This window comes from Raphanus sativus, chromosome 6 (assembly GCF_000801105.2).
Source record: "Raphanus sativus cultivar WK10039 chromosome 6, ASM80110v3, whole genome shotgun sequence".
Lineage (NCBI taxonomy): Eukaryota > Viridiplantae > Streptophyta > Magnoliopsida > Brassicales > Brassicaceae > Raphanus > Raphanus sativus.
The window spans coordinates 44,480,369-44,496,363 of NC_079516.1; the positions used below are offsets into that span (position 1 = coordinate 44,480,369).

General features: G+C 33.1%; 3 protein-coding genes across 3 annotated transcripts; 2 read left to right on the forward strand and 1 right to left on the reverse strand.

The window, feature by feature from the left end:
* The first annotated feature begins 86 nt into the window (after positions 1–86).
* On the forward strand, positions 87–3,129 carry LOC108813646 (protein NDL3). Its single transcript, XM_018586262.2, has 10 exons — positions 87–472; positions 1,293–1,392; positions 1,484–1,581; positions 1,683–1,771; positions 1,857–1,917; positions 2,006–2,092; positions 2,189–2,266; positions 2,354–2,410; positions 2,499–2,690; positions 2,772–3,129. The coding sequence occupies exons 1-10, from the start codon at positions 413–415 to the stop codon at positions 2,994–2,996; spliced, it is 1,047 nt and encodes a 348-aa protein (XP_018441764.1). The 5' UTR covers positions 87–412; the 3' UTR covers positions 2,997–3,129.
* An 86-nt stretch (positions 3,130–3,215) lies between these two features.
* On the reverse strand, positions 3,216–7,713 carry LOC108813666 (K(+) efflux antiporter 4-like). The gene is made up of 20 exons (XM_018586294.2): positions 7,328–7,713; positions 7,047–7,090; positions 6,867–6,931; positions 6,714–6,777; positions 6,550–6,611; positions 6,362–6,437; positions 6,165–6,239; positions 5,991–6,062; positions 5,815–5,898; positions 5,622–5,690; positions 5,349–5,426; positions 5,134–5,222; positions 4,912–5,008; positions 4,776–4,829; positions 4,580–4,675; positions 4,223–4,411; positions 4,061–4,138; positions 3,883–3,927; positions 3,649–3,738; positions 3,216–3,550 (listed from the first exon to the last, which is right to left on the reverse strand). Exons 1-20 carry the CDS (start codon positions 7,584–7,586, stop codon positions 3,467–3,469), a joined length of 1,770 nt encoding a protein of 589 aa, XP_018441796.1. The 5' UTR covers positions 7,587–7,713; the 3' UTR covers positions 3,216–3,466.
* Positions 7,714–13,865: 6,152 nt separating this feature from the next.
* LOC108809037 (1-aminocyclopropane-1-carboxylate oxidase 1-like) lies at positions 13,866–15,384 on the forward strand. Its single transcript, XM_018581160.1, has 3 exons — positions 13,866–14,148; positions 14,263–14,483; positions 14,639–15,384. The coding sequence occupies exons 1-3, from the start codon at positions 14,023–14,025 to the stop codon at positions 15,222–15,224; spliced, it is 933 nt and encodes a 310-aa protein (XP_018436662.1). The 5' UTR covers positions 13,866–14,022; the 3' UTR covers positions 15,225–15,384.
* Positions 15,385–15,995: the final 611 nt, after the last annotated feature.

The following is a 15,995-nucleotide window of genomic DNA, read 5'->3' on the forward strand; positions in this document are numbered from 1 at the left end:
ACGGCATTAACAAAATTGAACTCGTGATTATTACAAAACTATGTATGTATACCGATCAGAACATGGATGTAATAAATTAAAGGAAACCAAAAAAGAAAGAGAAGATACGAATCAGAAAACGGCGACGTTTGGAAGTTCGGCGCAAATAGAAAAGGCTAATCGGCGTCGGTGGGGAAATGATTAACCGCTGGCCATTAACACAACGAGCCTTTCTTATAACACACAGTCCTCGAGACAGAGATAGATAGAAAGTGGTCCACTTCTCTCTCTCTCTCTCTCTACATCAAAGAAGACAAACCAGAGCAAAAAGAGCCGTTGAAGCCTAGATAGAATCTACTAACCCAAGAAGAGAGTATCCCTTCTCTTTCAATCTCAACACAATAGAAGAGAAAAAGACGCAGCTTTTGGAGTCATGGCTGGTTTAAACGACGACGTCTCAGTCGACATTGAAGAGATCTACAATGGCGGCAAGGTTTGTTTTACACACTGTCACTAAAGCTTCAAAATTTACTTCCTTTATTTGTTTTTTCTCTCTTTAGTCTTCTTTCCTCTTTCGTTTTCCCCTTTTGCGCTGGCTGGTTTAAATGGCAAATTAGATTCGTCAAATATCTTGTTTTCCCTCTTATGGGTTTATAGTTTTCCTAATTAGCTTCCAATCTCACTGGTAATTTACTGTGTTAACTGAAAGAAATATATTCCCCTTTCCGATTGAAACCAATGTATATTATTATTAGCTGTTTTTTTTTCTTTCTCAGACTAGATTTAGTCTGTATGCTCATTTTTATTTACAAGTTGGGATCTTTAAAAAAAAAAGTTGTTATACTTTTGTCTGATGATAATCCTTTGAATGAAATCTGTCAACTTGGGTGTTTGTTTGATTCGAATCTCCTTTTCTTCTGCATAAAAGGTCAAGAGGCTACCTTGAAAAAATGTTATCTTTTTTTGATGCTCTATGATTGATATGTGATGTCTGACTTTTTTTAAGTGACAACTTATCTCTTCTGCTGATTCTCTGAGTCTTTGCACATGGGAGAATCTATTGAGAACCTTATTTATTTTTTTGTGTGGTCTGGAACAAAGTTGGAATGTTCCTTTCTTAGCTGTATTAGTTAGTACCTCCTTAAAAGATACAAATAAAAATCGTAGAAACTATTGTAGTTTCTCTAAATGTTGAGCTGATTTCGGATAAGACTAATGGTGTGTGTGTGTGTGTGTGTATGATAATCAAGCTTGTGGCATTGTAATTTGGATAGACTGATTCAGTTCTTTCTTTTTTTCTATCTTTTTGGCAGGAACATCATGTCAAAACTTGCCATGGCTTAGTTTCAGTTGTTGTCTATGGAGACCAAGAGAAGCCAGCATTGATCACTTATCCAGATGTAGCATTAAATTGTAAGAGTGGTGAAATATATGCATTGTGGTTACATGGTTTATATTCACTTTCACATCACCTGATTTTTAGATTTTGTTATGTTTGGTGTAGACTTGTCTTGCTTCCAAGGACTGTTTCTCTGCCCTGAAGCAGTGTCCTTACTCCTCCATAACTTCTGCATCTACCATATTAGCCCCCCAGGACATGAGGTTTGCAAAATTGATTCTCTTGAAACTATTTATCTGTTTGTATATCTACTTTTGCTGCTTGCTTGCTCACGTTTTGTCGGTTCTACAAAGAGTTTTTGTAGTTCGGAGCTGCTCCAGTTTGTTCCAATGATCCTTCGCCTTCTGTTGAAGACCTAGCCAACCAGATTCTTGAAGTGTTGAACTTCTTTAGGTAACGCTTGGATCAACCAACTCTAAGGTTTCAACATTGGGAGTTACTTTATGATCCATAAAATGTGTATAATGTCTCTTTGCAGCCTGGAGTCAGTGATGTGCATGGGGATCACAGCTGGTGCCTACATCCTTTCCTTATTTGCTGTATGTTACCCATTGAGGCTCCTTGGAGATTTATGTGTCACACAATACTTAATTACTTAATCAGTGATTGTTTAAATGGGTTTTGCAGATAAAACATAAAGATCGAGTTTTGGGTCTGATTCTGATATCGCCTCTATGCAAAGCACCCTCATGGTCTGAATGGTTTTATTACAAGGTTTGTTTATTTTTATATAAAAAATCTACAAAAGCCACACATCATTTGCATCAAGACGAGTATATAACATTGTTGTTAGTACTAATTTCTCTGCAGGTAGTGTCAAACTTGTTGTACTATTACGGCATGTCTGGATTGTTAAAAGATCGTTTCCTTCAGAGGTACTTCAGTAAGGTAAAATCTTTCTTGTGATTCCTATAGCAAACCCTGCATATGTAACTCAGTAGACATGGATTTTGATATTGTTTTGAGCCACGACAGGAAGCTCGTGGTAGCTCTGATGTTCCAGAGCGTGATGTAGTACATGAATGCAGAAGGGTCAGTGCTTCAAACTCAGTAGTTGTCTTTTAGATGGATACACACCTTAAAACTTAGTAGTGGTAACACTTTCTGTATGTTTGTTCAGCTGCTTGGCGAAAGACACGGTATTAGCCTGAGGAGGTTTCTGGAAGCAATCAACAGGAGACATGACATAACAGATGGGTTGAGGAGTTTGAAATGTCGTACACTCATATTTGTTGGAGACCAATCTCCTTTCCACTCTGAGACTCTTCACATGGTGGCTGCATTAGACAGAAAATACAGCGCCTTGGTTGAGGTAAAAACTAAAAGCTCTTTTTAGCTTTCAGGCTTTTAGATTCTTGGGACATGGTTTGATGTTTGTTTTGTTTTGAGATAGGTGCAAGCTTGTGGATCAATGGTGACAGAAGAGCAACCACATGCGATGTTGATACCAATGGAGTTTTTTCTCATGGGGTTTGGGTTGCATCGGCCTGGTCGGGTTAGTGATAGCCCTACGAGTCCACTCAGTCCGTCGTGTATTTCTCCGGAGCTTCTGTCTCCGGAGAGCCTTGGTTTGAAGCTGAAGCCAATAAAGACTCGGGTTCCCACCACCAAATGTTAAAACGAACATTGATTCTTTTTTTCCCTCTCATATTCTTTGATTAAATTGTATTTGTTGTTGTACTCTCTTATATGTAGTCCGATTAAACTCAAAAAACACTTTTATGTAGTAAGAGATGGTAGTTTTATGGGTTCGTTTCGTATCATTACAAAACGTTGAAGATTGTTCGTCAGTTTGTTTCAGGACATATAAAAGTTAAAGAAAGCAAACCAAGAAAAAAATAGAATTTCCTACCTTTTTTACCCAAAAAAAAAAAAGAATCACAAAACATTAAAAGAAAAATGAAGCAAAGTTACAAGTCTTCGTGTAAGAGATTCATTTTATACAGTTTCCACTTTGGTTTTCTCCTGATCTCGCGAAACATCTATACATCCTGGAACACAATCGAGTGTTCTCACTCATTCATTTGCCTTTTGCCTTATAGCCTCTTGTGATCAAATGTGGCTTTGATGTAGTACTGAGAAACATCATCAAGAATCGTGAAGAGAACCTTGGATCATTAGTGATATACGCTTTGCACTCTCCAAATGATACAAATCTCCTTTCAAACCAATCTGATACAGATGAATAAAAGAAAAGTCCAAAAGTTGAGTTTGAGCCAAAGCGGTAGCTGCAGAGAGAGAGAAAATAGACAGAGATGTTTTAGATGTACCTCAGTTGAGTTATCTGGAGAGAACCACCGTAAGAGCACTCCTAAATGTACAACGGCCGGTATCAATTTGAATAGAAATGGTGTCGTTACCTGCAACATTTTTTACTTGTTAAGTTACTAAACAATATTGATTTTTTTTTTAGGTATGTGAAATCTACTGCTAATTCCTTGAGAAAGCAAGTTCCGAGTCAAATATTCGTTTAAAAAAAATGAATATGATGTACTGGACCATACCAAGCTTAAAGCAGTTGTTCCCAGGAGCAGGAGGTACAGTTTGCTCTGCAAAATAAACACAAACCCCCCTTCAGTGTTATAGCTCAGCCAAAAGCAGATTATATGGTACCACGCGGTCTGGAAGATATATATTTCTTACTTGGGATCTAAATAATCAAAGAAGCATTCGATTGCTTACCTCAATTAGGTGAAGATTTGATGCTCGACTTAGCAGAACAAAAGCAAATTCCCCAATCTGCGCAAGTGACATTCCAACCTATAGACAAGAAAACTGTGAGGCCTCTTTCTCTCTCCTCACGAGAAGGTTTGCAATTTATATTAAAGTAGGTTCACTTCTTACCAGTACTGCAGTTCTGTTATTGTATCCAAAGACTTTAACAACAATTGCAACTACCACGGTCTTTATCACTATCACCAGTAACACTGCTGCTACCAAGATGTCAACATGGTTCCACAAGAAGTGCATATGTATCAACATTCCAATACTAGCAAGGAATAGTGCTGCAAAAAAATTGCGGATGGGTTCCACCTGCAAAGGGAACCAGAAACAATAAGAACGGCTGTATAAGGTAAAGTATATTTTTATGCTATAGACAAAGAAGGGTATTGTATTTCATCAAAATTTCAATGATACATATAGCAAGAACGACACTTTTGAAATAAAGATTGTCCAAAGAATCAAAACTTGACTTCTTACTTGTTCAAGAGTGTGCTGAGCAAGATCAGTTGTTGAGATCATCACTCCCGCCGCAAAGGAACCCAACTCAAGACTTAAACCGAGCTTGTCACTACACTGAAGAATCCAAAACGATACTGTGGTTATGAATTTAAAATTTGACAGGCACACATGTGCAAGAAGATGATAGGTAAGAAGAACACGTGGTCAGACTAACCCAAGCGACAAGCAAGCAAAATGCTACAGCTGCCAACTGGTAGAGCTCGTTAGTCTGCCAAATATTTATAGAACGCTTTAGTTGATAAACACCTTAAAGACCAAAATGGAAGCAGGTAAAAAAAATGTGTGTATACCTGAGAAGAAAGGCTTGTCATAAGTTTTAGAAACCAAGGTACCCAGGTACGTGACAATACAAACAAAGCAGCCAGAAACGCAATCAAAATAGCCAACCTGGATAGAATTACCAGACGATCAAAAGTAATGAAGTGTCAAAACCACATCACAACAAGTGGAAAAAAGGAAAGAAGGCTATCGTCTGATATTTTAACAGAACTTCCTGGAGAAGAAATACATACGATTTAGCCATGGACAACATTCCTTGAAGGACACCAGAAGTGCCACCAAGAACCGGAAGGAGAGCAAAAAGTAAACCCACAGCACAATCCTAGTTATTCATGAAACCATAAATTAAATATCTAATGAAAGTAACTGTTGAATTGTAGGGTAAGCGAAAAAAGGCTGTAAAATCATATTAGATATGCTATTGTTTGAAGAGTGACCAAGTAGATACCTGAAGGATTAGAGTCCCAACGGTAATCTGACCATGAAGAGCACTTATGCTATTTTTTTCCATTAAAAATTTCAAAACCTGGTACAAGAATCACGGCGAGGTAATGATGTCACATAAGGATCAAGCCTAAATAGCAAACTAGGAAAACATAAACGGTACAATAAAGAGAAGATAAAATACAGTGCGGTGAGCACAAAGGAATAAATTCAAACATTGTAGAAGAAGAACACAATATTATACATGCAAAAATACAAACGTGACATTAGAACATACCACAGCTGTTGATGACATCGAAAGAAATGCACCAACGAATATTCCTTCTGTTAGTTTACCGCCACATAACTGCAATGAAGAAACAGCTAAGTCAACCGAATGCATTCTAAGTTCACGACGATTCATACACGACTTGACAAATAACTCTTTCTTTAACTAGATTGCTGCTGGCCTGCTACTATTTAGAACATACCGAGGCTGTTATCCCACTCAAGCACATGAATAAAAATATCTGAAGAAGACCTCCTGGAATAGCTACTGCACGAACTACACGAAGCTGCAACCACAAAGTACAATAACTGTGTTAAAAGTTTCAATCGGTAGGTACAACGAAATAAGAGAAACATAAGAGGGTGAAAACATGCAAACCTTTGCTGCAGAAAATTCTAATCCTAAAGCAAAAAGGAGAAAGATAACACCAAATTGAGCTACTGTTTCAACCTGTGCTACACAAAAATTAAAAGATATCAACCCCTTGTCAACCATTTACATAACCAGACAACAAAAGAGGAACTTTGGAGAACTAAAGCTGATGTAAGTTACCTGCACCATTTCACTAACAAAGCTTAACCCACCCGGTCCAATGACAGACCCAGCCAATAGATACCCAGTAATGACCTGCCATATAAGTAGTGTAGAAATTAAATAATGGTTCGATCATTCAACTTGGCAACAAATACTCAAAATCTGATAGAATAAAACAGAAAGCCACAAGCTCTGCAAAGGAAGGGTGTGCTCACCGGTTGACCAGCACAAGCAAAGGCAATTCCACCACAAGTAGCAGAAACAATGACGACAACCAGATCTGATATCAACCTAATGTACCGTTTAAGAGAGATGTGCCCAACAAAATAAAAAAAAAGTTAGGTAGATTCTTACATAACATAACCGAAAGAAAAAGAATTAGCCTAACGAATGCTATAGTTACCTTAAATCAAGCTGCAGTACAGGGTACTTGGATTTTGGATTGGACATGATAAAAACGTTGTCCTGGATTGGAATTGAAGTAAAATCGCATTACGGGAATGTGATCACAAACGGGTGCATAGGAGATGTATACTCTTCAGTACATATGATTTAAGACTAGCTTACCTTCCTATCAATCAGTCTTGGAGTATCTTCGACGCCATTCTCGTTATCCAAATTAAAGAATGATCTATAAAGTAAAAGGCACTGGTTATGTAACAGCACAACTAGTTGCAGGAATAAACTGCCAAAGAGGGTAAAATTATGAGGAAGACTCACTTCTCCTCTTTGGTCTTGGTCTCATTTTTCTTGGGCTTAACTCGAGCAACAGTCTCGAGAACAGCCTAATAAGCATAACAAATGCCTTAAAAGAAATCTGAGTAGCGTGCTGTGTAAAGGAAATAACGCCACAATCGAGAGAAAGAAAGAAGAAGATGGAAAACTTGCAAATGAACCAACCTGCTGATCAGCAACACTATTATTGAAGCTTCCTGGATCAGGAACTGCAAAACAACAACACAAAACAGCACATTCAACATGCAATATATAACGCCTTTTATCAATGGCTAGAACCCAGTAACAATCATAAAATCTATAATAGTGCTAATCAATCAATCAATCAATCTAGTGGGAGACCAAAAACAAGCTGATCTCTGAAGAAGACATAAAACCCCTAGCTATAGCTCTTCAGAGAACGTTACTATTAGAACAAAAATTCAAGATCTAGTAGTAAGACGAACCATCATTCTGGTCATTCTCAGGAAACTCCTTCTCAAGCGCACGATCGATCATATCCGCGAAACTGTCCTCCTTTGGTTTCGCGCTCGTCGCATTTGACTCAGCGGAGGTTACGTTGATCTCCCGAGTGGTAACTGAGTCAGTCCCGATATTATCGGAGTCGGCGGAAAGAGCAAGAGCGAAACTGCAGATCAGAAGAAACGCCAGAAACCTCATCGTTTCAACAACACAGAATAATTTCTCAGTTTTACACCGCCGCATCTCAGTGATGGTGGCGCGGCGGAGCGATAGAGAGAGAGTGAGTGAGTGAGATTGATTTTGCTCGTGTGTGCTTCCTTCTTCGTCGTCTCTCTCTCCTCTTCGAGTGGTTGGAGAACGATAAAGCAGAAAGATTGAGGGGAAATTATAATTTCCTTTTTATAATTAAAAATTATTAAATTCTTTTTAAAAATTCGTTTATTTTGCTCAAGGGCCAATGTAAAGTGGTAACTGAATCCCTTATCACACGCGCCATCCTTTGTGCCTCGTTCTTCTTTTCCTGGCCTGACATAGAGACAAAATATTACCTATCATAATTTTTTTTTTTTGTTTTTTTTTGTAACACTACCTATCTATCTAAAATATTAAAACTGAAGTACAAAAGTATTTAGCCCTTAGTTTTGCACAATAATTACAAACTTATGCCATTGATAAGTTTTACATTTTTTCTGGCCGTTAATTTCCTACTATACCGTTCATATCCACCGTTCGTTACGCACAATATTTCAACGAATATTGACTTGGGCTTATTAGACTTGCATGGCCCATTCATAATCAATATTATATTACTCCAAAAATCAAACTGTGGAAAATATGTTTAAAACCAACAATCATTTTAAATCAAACCGTGGAAAATATGTTTTTCAATGCAAAACAATGATAGACGAGAATCTTCACATTAAAGCTTTCTTAAGCAAGGTAATCTCAATATTATTATGTATACGAAGGTCGGATATCATAGTAAAATTAACCTAATGTATATCGTTGTTTTGTATTCAGACCAACAGTGACTATATTAATCTAATCGGCAAAAGGTTTAGATATTAAAAGAGTTTAACCGATTTATGTTTATCTTTTAGTATTATTAAACATTAGATTAGATTTTATTTGTGTACAAAATCGTTGTTACTAATTATACCTTTTTATTTCCTTTTTTATTTCCAAAAATGATTCCTAGATCCACGCATTGACAATTAGCGTCCGAAAATATTAACTAAATATTCGTTTATTCGGAAACTAGACAACATCGAAACTTTCTATCCTATTTCTGCACAGTCATCTTATCAAAAAGATATCAATTAACTAACACAATCATCAATCTATATTTTTAAAACTAAAGTAATTATTTTTGTTTGGTAATATAGATAACAATTTTTTTAAAAATATTTGTTTGGAAAATTGAATATCAGTTTAAAAAAATAGAGTTGGTTGAAAACATGAATATCAATTTTAAAAAATTGGTTTGTTTGAAAACATAGAAAACAGTATAAACGATATAATATTGTTTGGAAACATAGATACCAATATATTAAGAAAAAAATGAATTTATGTTATTAAAAAAATTGAAAATCTCTTATATTATGAGAAATTATCTATTTGTGTCAACTTTAAAATATACGAAAAATGGGCTAATCTAATTATCTAAAAATATCATTTATCTAAAATAATCATAAAAAAAAATTTAAACTTTATATACATTTTCAAATCAAAATAATAATTTAAATTTGATTTATATCAAAAATTTATTTAAAGTATACATATATTCAAAAAAATATTTTTACTGAAATATTTTCCAATAACCATTATTAAAAATAATTTCAATATATGTGATTATTGAAAATATAATATATGTGATTATTTATATGATAGTACGTATAAAATACTATTAATTATATGTTTGATGGGTTTTTAAAGGAAAAAATAGATTGTGAATTAGGGGTGGGCGTTCGGGTACCCATTCGGGTTTGGTTTATGTCTGTTTGGGTTTCAGGTTTCTGGGATCAAAGATTTCAGTCCTATTCGGATATTTCTAAATTTTGGTTCAGATTCGATTTGGATCTTTGCGGGTTTGTTCAGGTTCAGATAACCAATTTAAATTCATTATATACTTTAAATTTCTAAAGATATATAAAGAAAATTATATATTACATATAAATTTGAATAACATATATCAAAATACATGAACTTAACATATAAATTGGTTTGATTTAAATATTTGGATAGATAATCAATAATTATGTTATTTATTTTTGGTAATTCGAGTATATTTTAACTATTTTAGATATTTACATTTGACTATTTATATATATTTTCAATTGTTTGATCAAAAAAATATATTTTCAATTATTAAACCAACTTATAAGTACCATATATATTATGGATGTTTTTTATATACATTAAGTCTAAAAATAATATATATAAGTATATAAATCTATTTTGAATGCATTCAAGTATTTGAAATACTTTGGTTCGGATCGGATTCAGTTTATGTTCTCTAAATACCAAAATTTTGATATTTAATCAATTTCGGTTCGAGTTTTGTACTTCCTTTTGGATCGGGAACGGTTCAATTTTTTAGATTCAGACTTTTTTCTCAACTCTAATATTGACATAAAAAACAACATATTTTATAAAATTATACACCCGCACGGGCGTGCGGGTCAAAATCTAGTCATAATTTAAAAGGTGAATATATTGCATATTAAAATTAATAAGATTACGCTATTAATTTTTATTTCATTTAGGTTTGATTGGAATGTTTAGTCTTCTTTTATGGCTTTGTTTTGTTTGGAATATTTTTTTAGCAAATCCATTTCTTTATTTACGTCTTTACCTAAGCAAAACTTGGATTTAGTCATTTAGATCAGTTTTTGTTTTGCTGTGAATTTTTTTTTTTGTTGTTTCAAGAACCTGAATTTAAGGATTAGTAAGATTGGGATTGGGTTGTACTAAAACTGAAATTTGGTCTGAAAAAAAAAATATATCGTCCGATTTGTAAACATATATTGGTTTAGATTTATTTTTCTTAATTAACAAAAGTAAGATTTCTAAATTAATGCAAGAAGTTAAAAGAAAAAAATTACATTGTAAGTGAATAATTATATTGTAAATTTTATATTTTGAGCATTGTGGATAAATTAGTACAATATTATGAAAATATATATTTTAGAAATTGTAACCTACATATTCTAATTTTTTAAGCTAGAATCAGTGTTAATATTTACTGAGCTATGTCTAAAATCAACCTCGGCCGGCTCAAAGATGATCAACCAAGTCAAGACTGTTAAACTAATATCGAAATATCTGAACCATTCAGTGCACAGCATAACCATTCAGTGCACAGCATGAGGCAAATATATTTGACATGTAATAGTATTAATCTGGAGTATTCAACTTTAATTGCATACTACGTTTTCCCCTTATGATTCCGTTTAACCTATAAAATTGTTATAAAAAGTGACGTTTAGATTGAGACAACAAAAGAATGGAGTTTAATATTGACAAAAAAGTAAAGTGGCAATAAAAATATTATTAAGTTGACAAAAGTAAAACTAAACGAAGTTAGATGAAATTAATAAGGGTTAATCTCAGAAGAAAGAAATTCTTGAGGGACAAATGTATAAAATATAACATATTAGTAATAGATAGAAAAATCTACAAAAACTTTTTTTATTAAAAAAAAAAAATCATAGTCAGTGAAAATATTTGATTAAGATTAACTTAGAAAAAATGAAATATTTTGTCATCATGTTTTAGATATATATATTATATGCATGTATTAGATTGGTAATAAATGGCATCATTTATATGACCCAAGAATTTGTCTAATTTTATTTTCCAAAAGTATCATTAGTGAATAACTGAAAATTAATAGTACAAATTAGTGGTATAGCTTGCAATATACACATCAACTAAACATTTCTTATATATATTAATAGATTATATTAAATGTTCCTTTAATGAAAAATATTTTGGACAAATCTAAGAAGTAAATATAACATAATAGTTGAAAGTTACGTCCAAAAAAATCAACTCCTTACATCTATCTTATTAAAACAGAAACATTATAACTTCTTCTAGGTGGATTTTTAAGTTGGACATCACATTATTATTCTTAGTCTAACCTTTCATTTAAATATTTCCTTAAAGAGTTAGATATCAACCATCTATTAATTAACTCCACAATAAGATCTATGTCTTACATTATATACATCTATTAAACAAAATATCTATTCTTTTCGTTAGAATATACTCACATTATCATATTTATATTATATCATAGTACAAATATAACAATCCTTCTCTTTTATTATAGTCAAATGAATACAATAAACCTCTCTTTTATTATAGTCAAATGAATACGATAAATGTCTCCAATATTTACACGAGTTGAGTTATTAAAAATAAAAATATAAATAGATAGAAATAAAAATAAATATTACACATGTTATTAAAAATATAAATATTATTACACGAGTAGGTTGACAAAAAATTACAAAAATTACACGAATCTTTAGCCAGTCATTATACAACTAAACCAAATGATTCAGTTAACCAAATAACTCTCAACCTACAATATCGGATTTAAAAAACAATTATTTGGCATCAAATACTGATGAATCTTTAAATTTTTAAATAGCTTGATACATAACTTTTAAAACTCAATACTAAAGATATCAGAATATATTTTTTGATTCTCAAATAATCGAGGTTTACTTTGAATATACACTGAATAGAATATACTAACATATATTCTTATTTCAAAAAACATCAATTTATACTTTAGCCAGTCATTACACGAATTGATTCAATTAACCAAATAACTCTCAACCTACAATATCGGATTTAAAAAACAATTATTTGGCATCAAATACTGATGAATCTTTAAATTTTTAAATAGCTTGATACATAACTTTTAAAACTCAATACTAAAGATATCAGAATATATTTTTTGATTCTCAAATAATCGAGGTTTACTTTGAATATACACTGAATAGAATATACTAACGTATATTCTTATTTCAAAAACATCAATTTATACTTTTAAAAAAAATCGATTATTGAAAAACCTCTTCACCAAGTTGAGTCTACTATACCTAAAATCTCGGTTACAATCAAATATTCACAATCAAATTGCCAGATTTGAAAAATCATGAATATGGAAAACCCTATTCTCCAAGTTTATTCTACTATACCTAAAATCTCGGTGTCAATAGATTTTGTATTTATTATATCTAACTTAATAGGTTAGAAAATATTCAATTCCTCCCACTTAAAATGTGTGTACAAGTACTTGCCTTCGTATTTATCATTGGACATTCACAAACCATTCAGAAAAAACTCCCAAAAAGCACAATGTCAAAACCAAATCGTATTGTTTGATATTATGTTAGTGTTTTCACCATACGGTTATATCTCTAATACACAAATGAAAAACTATTAATAGAAAAAACATTTTTAACATTTTTCTTAAACAATGAGAAAACTCGAAATTATATAAAACCATATTATGTGAAAAGGACAAACTTCAAATTATATTAACTATTATAGAATATATGTTATGTGTTAAAAATAAAAAACAAATCCGCGCGGTCGCGCGGGTCATGATCTAGTTACCACTAAATTACCAACGCTTTGTTCATATAGAAATATCCAGTCAAGGAACTTCCACAAAACAAAAAAAGTTAGATCATGCTTTATTAATATTTGGGTTAAGAAAGAAATACTGCGTCTTTGTAAATTAGGTCTTGTCCCATTATTCTCAATGGGCTGGTATGGTGGAATTTGCTTAACCACTAAAATAGATTTATCGGTGCAATTTTGTAAATCAAATGATGATAAGGAATATTCGACGCTAACAGGAAAAAGATAACATACTCTCCACAACACCCCAAGCTATATAAAATGGAACATATATTTATATAAGAAAGACTTACCAATTTCTTTTAAAAAAGACTTACTCAAAACCGAGAGCGCCCATAGGAGGGTGGATATAGTTCTTCGCTTAATCCCGCTAGATTCACATGCACATTTTCCATTGTCCGATCCATCAACCTAACTCATTTTTAGCTGAAAAAATCATTTCTAGTTCTCGAGTGAAATAAACAATCAGAAGATATTTTATGTAACTAATCTATTTTCAAGTAAAAGAGTAGACCAAACCTAAGAACAACAAATATACTTAATTTCAACAACAAAATAAGTTTGAGAAAAAAAAGAAAGAGATGTATAAGAACACAATACGAGGCAAGATGGGATAGGTCCAGTGAATATAACGATGAGTGAGTGACAAGGTAAAACACTTTACTTGTAAAGAAAATTTACATATTTTAGGTTAGAAGAGATCATAATGGAAAATCAAAACTGCTGATCACATGGTTGTATGGACTGAACTTGGACTTTTCTTTAATAATCCCTTTTACATTTTCAAGGAAGATTCTTATACTTTTTATATTCTTTAGATGTAATGATACTCTAATTACGGGTTTAAAAATAGTACTACTATCAAACTTTTCCTCTCCAAGTAGGCAACTATGCCTCTCCTAGCGCACAATATCATAAAAAGAGACCTCACTCTCACTCTATGCCTATATAATACTCCTTAGATGCATAAATCTTTCAATCAATTTGCATCTGATCAGAACAAAAAGCAAAAGAGATGGCTTTAACCAAAGAGAGAGAAATGGAGATTCCAGTTATTGATTTTGGTGAACTGGATGGAGAAAACAGAATGAAGACTATGTCACTACTTAATCATGCATGTGATAAGTGGGGCTTTTTCATGGTATGTAAATATTATTATGCAAAAATCAAGTTTTTATAAAATATGCATATCTTTCAATATTCCTTGATTCAGCGTTGTTGTATAGTCCTAAGTGCGGAGAGATGAATTTTACAGGTTGATAATCATGGAATTGATAAAGAACTGATGGAGAAAGTGAAGAAGATGATTAACTCTCATTATGAGGAGCATTTGAAAAAGAAGTTTTACAAGTCAGAGATGGTCAAGGCTTTGAGTGAAGGCAAAACCTCAGATGCAGATTGGGAAAGCAGTTTCTTCATTTGGCACAAGCCAACTTCAAACATATACACGATCCGAAACATTTCAGATGAACTCATGTAAGTAAACTAGGAAGGAAGTATAGTAACCAAAATTTTATATACTGAACTTTTTGTTGTCTTTCTTTTGCGCAAATATTTTACGCACCATTCACATAAATGTTTTGTCAATTATATACTAAACAATATGTGGGGGTGTGAAACTGATATTGCAGCAAGACGATGGATGAATATATTTTACAACTTCACAAGTTTGCAGAAAGACTCTCCAACTTCATGTGTGAAAATCTTGGTCTTAATCAAGAATACATAATGAATGCATTTTCTGGTCCAGAAGGTCCAGCTTTTGGGACAAAAGTGGCTAAATACCCAGAATGTCCTCGTCCTGAGCTCATGAGAGGACTTAGAGAACATACCGATGCTGGAGGAATCATATTGCTCTTACAAGATGATCAAGTGCCTGGTCTTGAATTCTTGAAAGATGGGAAGTGGGTTCCTATCCCGCCATCAAAGAACAACACCATTTTTGTCAATACCGGTGATCAACTCGAGATACTGAGTAACGGGAGGTACAAGAGTGCTGTACACCGGGTAATGACAGTGAAGGATGGATGTAGGCTGTCGATAGCTACATTTTACAATCCAGCTGATGATGCCGTAATATCTACAGCGCCAGAGCTTTTGTACCCAAGTGGCTACCAGTTTCAAGATTACCTTAAGCTTTACTCAACCACTAAGTTTGGAGATAAAGGCTCCAGATTTCATACCATGAAGAAAATGGTGAGTGGTGATTCCGTCTAGGATGCATCTGAATGTAACAATTATGTATTTCACATGAAACTCTCTTCTTATTAAACGTTGCCTTCTTCTTGTGTTTCCTTATAAAAACAATAACAATTATGTCACGATCATGCTGGTTCAGCTACTCTGATTTATTAATAGAACGACCAGTTCAAATTTTCACTACATCAAAAAGTATAACTTCTCTTTTACTCTGATGCTTTTTGATTAGGTAAGTGATGGTGATGGCAACTTTGAAACCTTTAGTTTGAAGGAAGAATATTTCATAAAAAAAAGATCTGTATGCAGGCTTATACAGAGCTTTTCTTCATGAATGTTAAAAACTATAAAGTAAAAACGCAAATATGATCTAATAACTAACCATTTTGTAAACAGGGTTTTATAATAGAAGGGACTGGTTAAGGGGAGAATTTCACATAAACATGAAAGTGGAGAGACATAACCATTTGTAGTAGGCATTCATCTTTCTCCATAAACAACATCACTTGGACTCCTAATTAACAGACATATTTCCAAACATGATGGTTGGTTGTCTTTCTCATTGCCTCCCTGATATTTTCCGCTATCATAACTTTCTGGTTGTATATTTTTTACTTACCATGTTCTCTTATCAGGGATCTAATTAAAACTGAATGTTTAGAACTCCTTCAAACGCCAAAAGGCATAGCTAGGTCCAAAAGAGTCGAAGCAGATCACAGTAAAAATAAGGAAGAGATTGACTGATAAATTAAAGCTTAGCCACATTAAAAATGCATAATAAAAGGTTTGACA

Excerpts from the sequence above, each read along its gene's own strand:
- LOC108813666 (XM_018586294.2), bottom strand. The coding sequence starts at position 7,586 with ATGCGGCGGTGTAAAACTGAGAAATTATTCTGTGTTGTTGAAACGATG. Across the intron at positions 6,063-6,164 it reads TTGTTAGTGAAATGGTGCAG|GTTGAAACAGTAGCTCAATT; the intron begins GTAACTTACATC and ends TGTGTAGCACAG. Across the intron at positions 4,830-4,911 it reads TGACAAGCCTTTCTTCTCAG|ACTAACGAGCTCTACCAGTT; the intron begins GTATACACACAT and ends AATATTTGGCAG.
- LOC108813646 (XM_018586262.2), top strand. The coding sequence starts at position 413 with ATGGCTGGTTTAAACGACGACGTCTCAGTCGACATTGAAGAGATCTAC. Across the intron at positions 1,772-1,856 it reads GAAGTGTTGAACTTCTTTAG|CCTGGAGTCAGTGATGTGCA; the intron begins GTAACGCTTGGA and ends GTCTCTTTGCAG. Across the intron at positions 1,918-2,005 it reads ACATCCTTTCCTTATTTGCT|ATAAAACATAAAGATCGAGT; the intron begins GTATGTTACCCA and ends TGGGTTTTGCAG.
- LOC108809037 (XM_018581160.1), top strand. The coding sequence starts at position 14,023 with ATGGCTTTAACCAAAGAGAGAGAAATGGAGATTCCAGTTATTGATTTT. Across the intron at positions 14,149-14,262 it reads ATAAGTGGGGCTTTTTCATG|GTTGATAATCATGGAATTGA; the intron begins GTATGTAAATAT and ends TGAATTTTACAG. Across the intron at positions 14,484-14,638 it reads AACATTTCAGATGAACTCAT|CAAGACGATGGATGAATATA; the intron begins GTAAGTAAACTA and ends CTGATATTGCAG.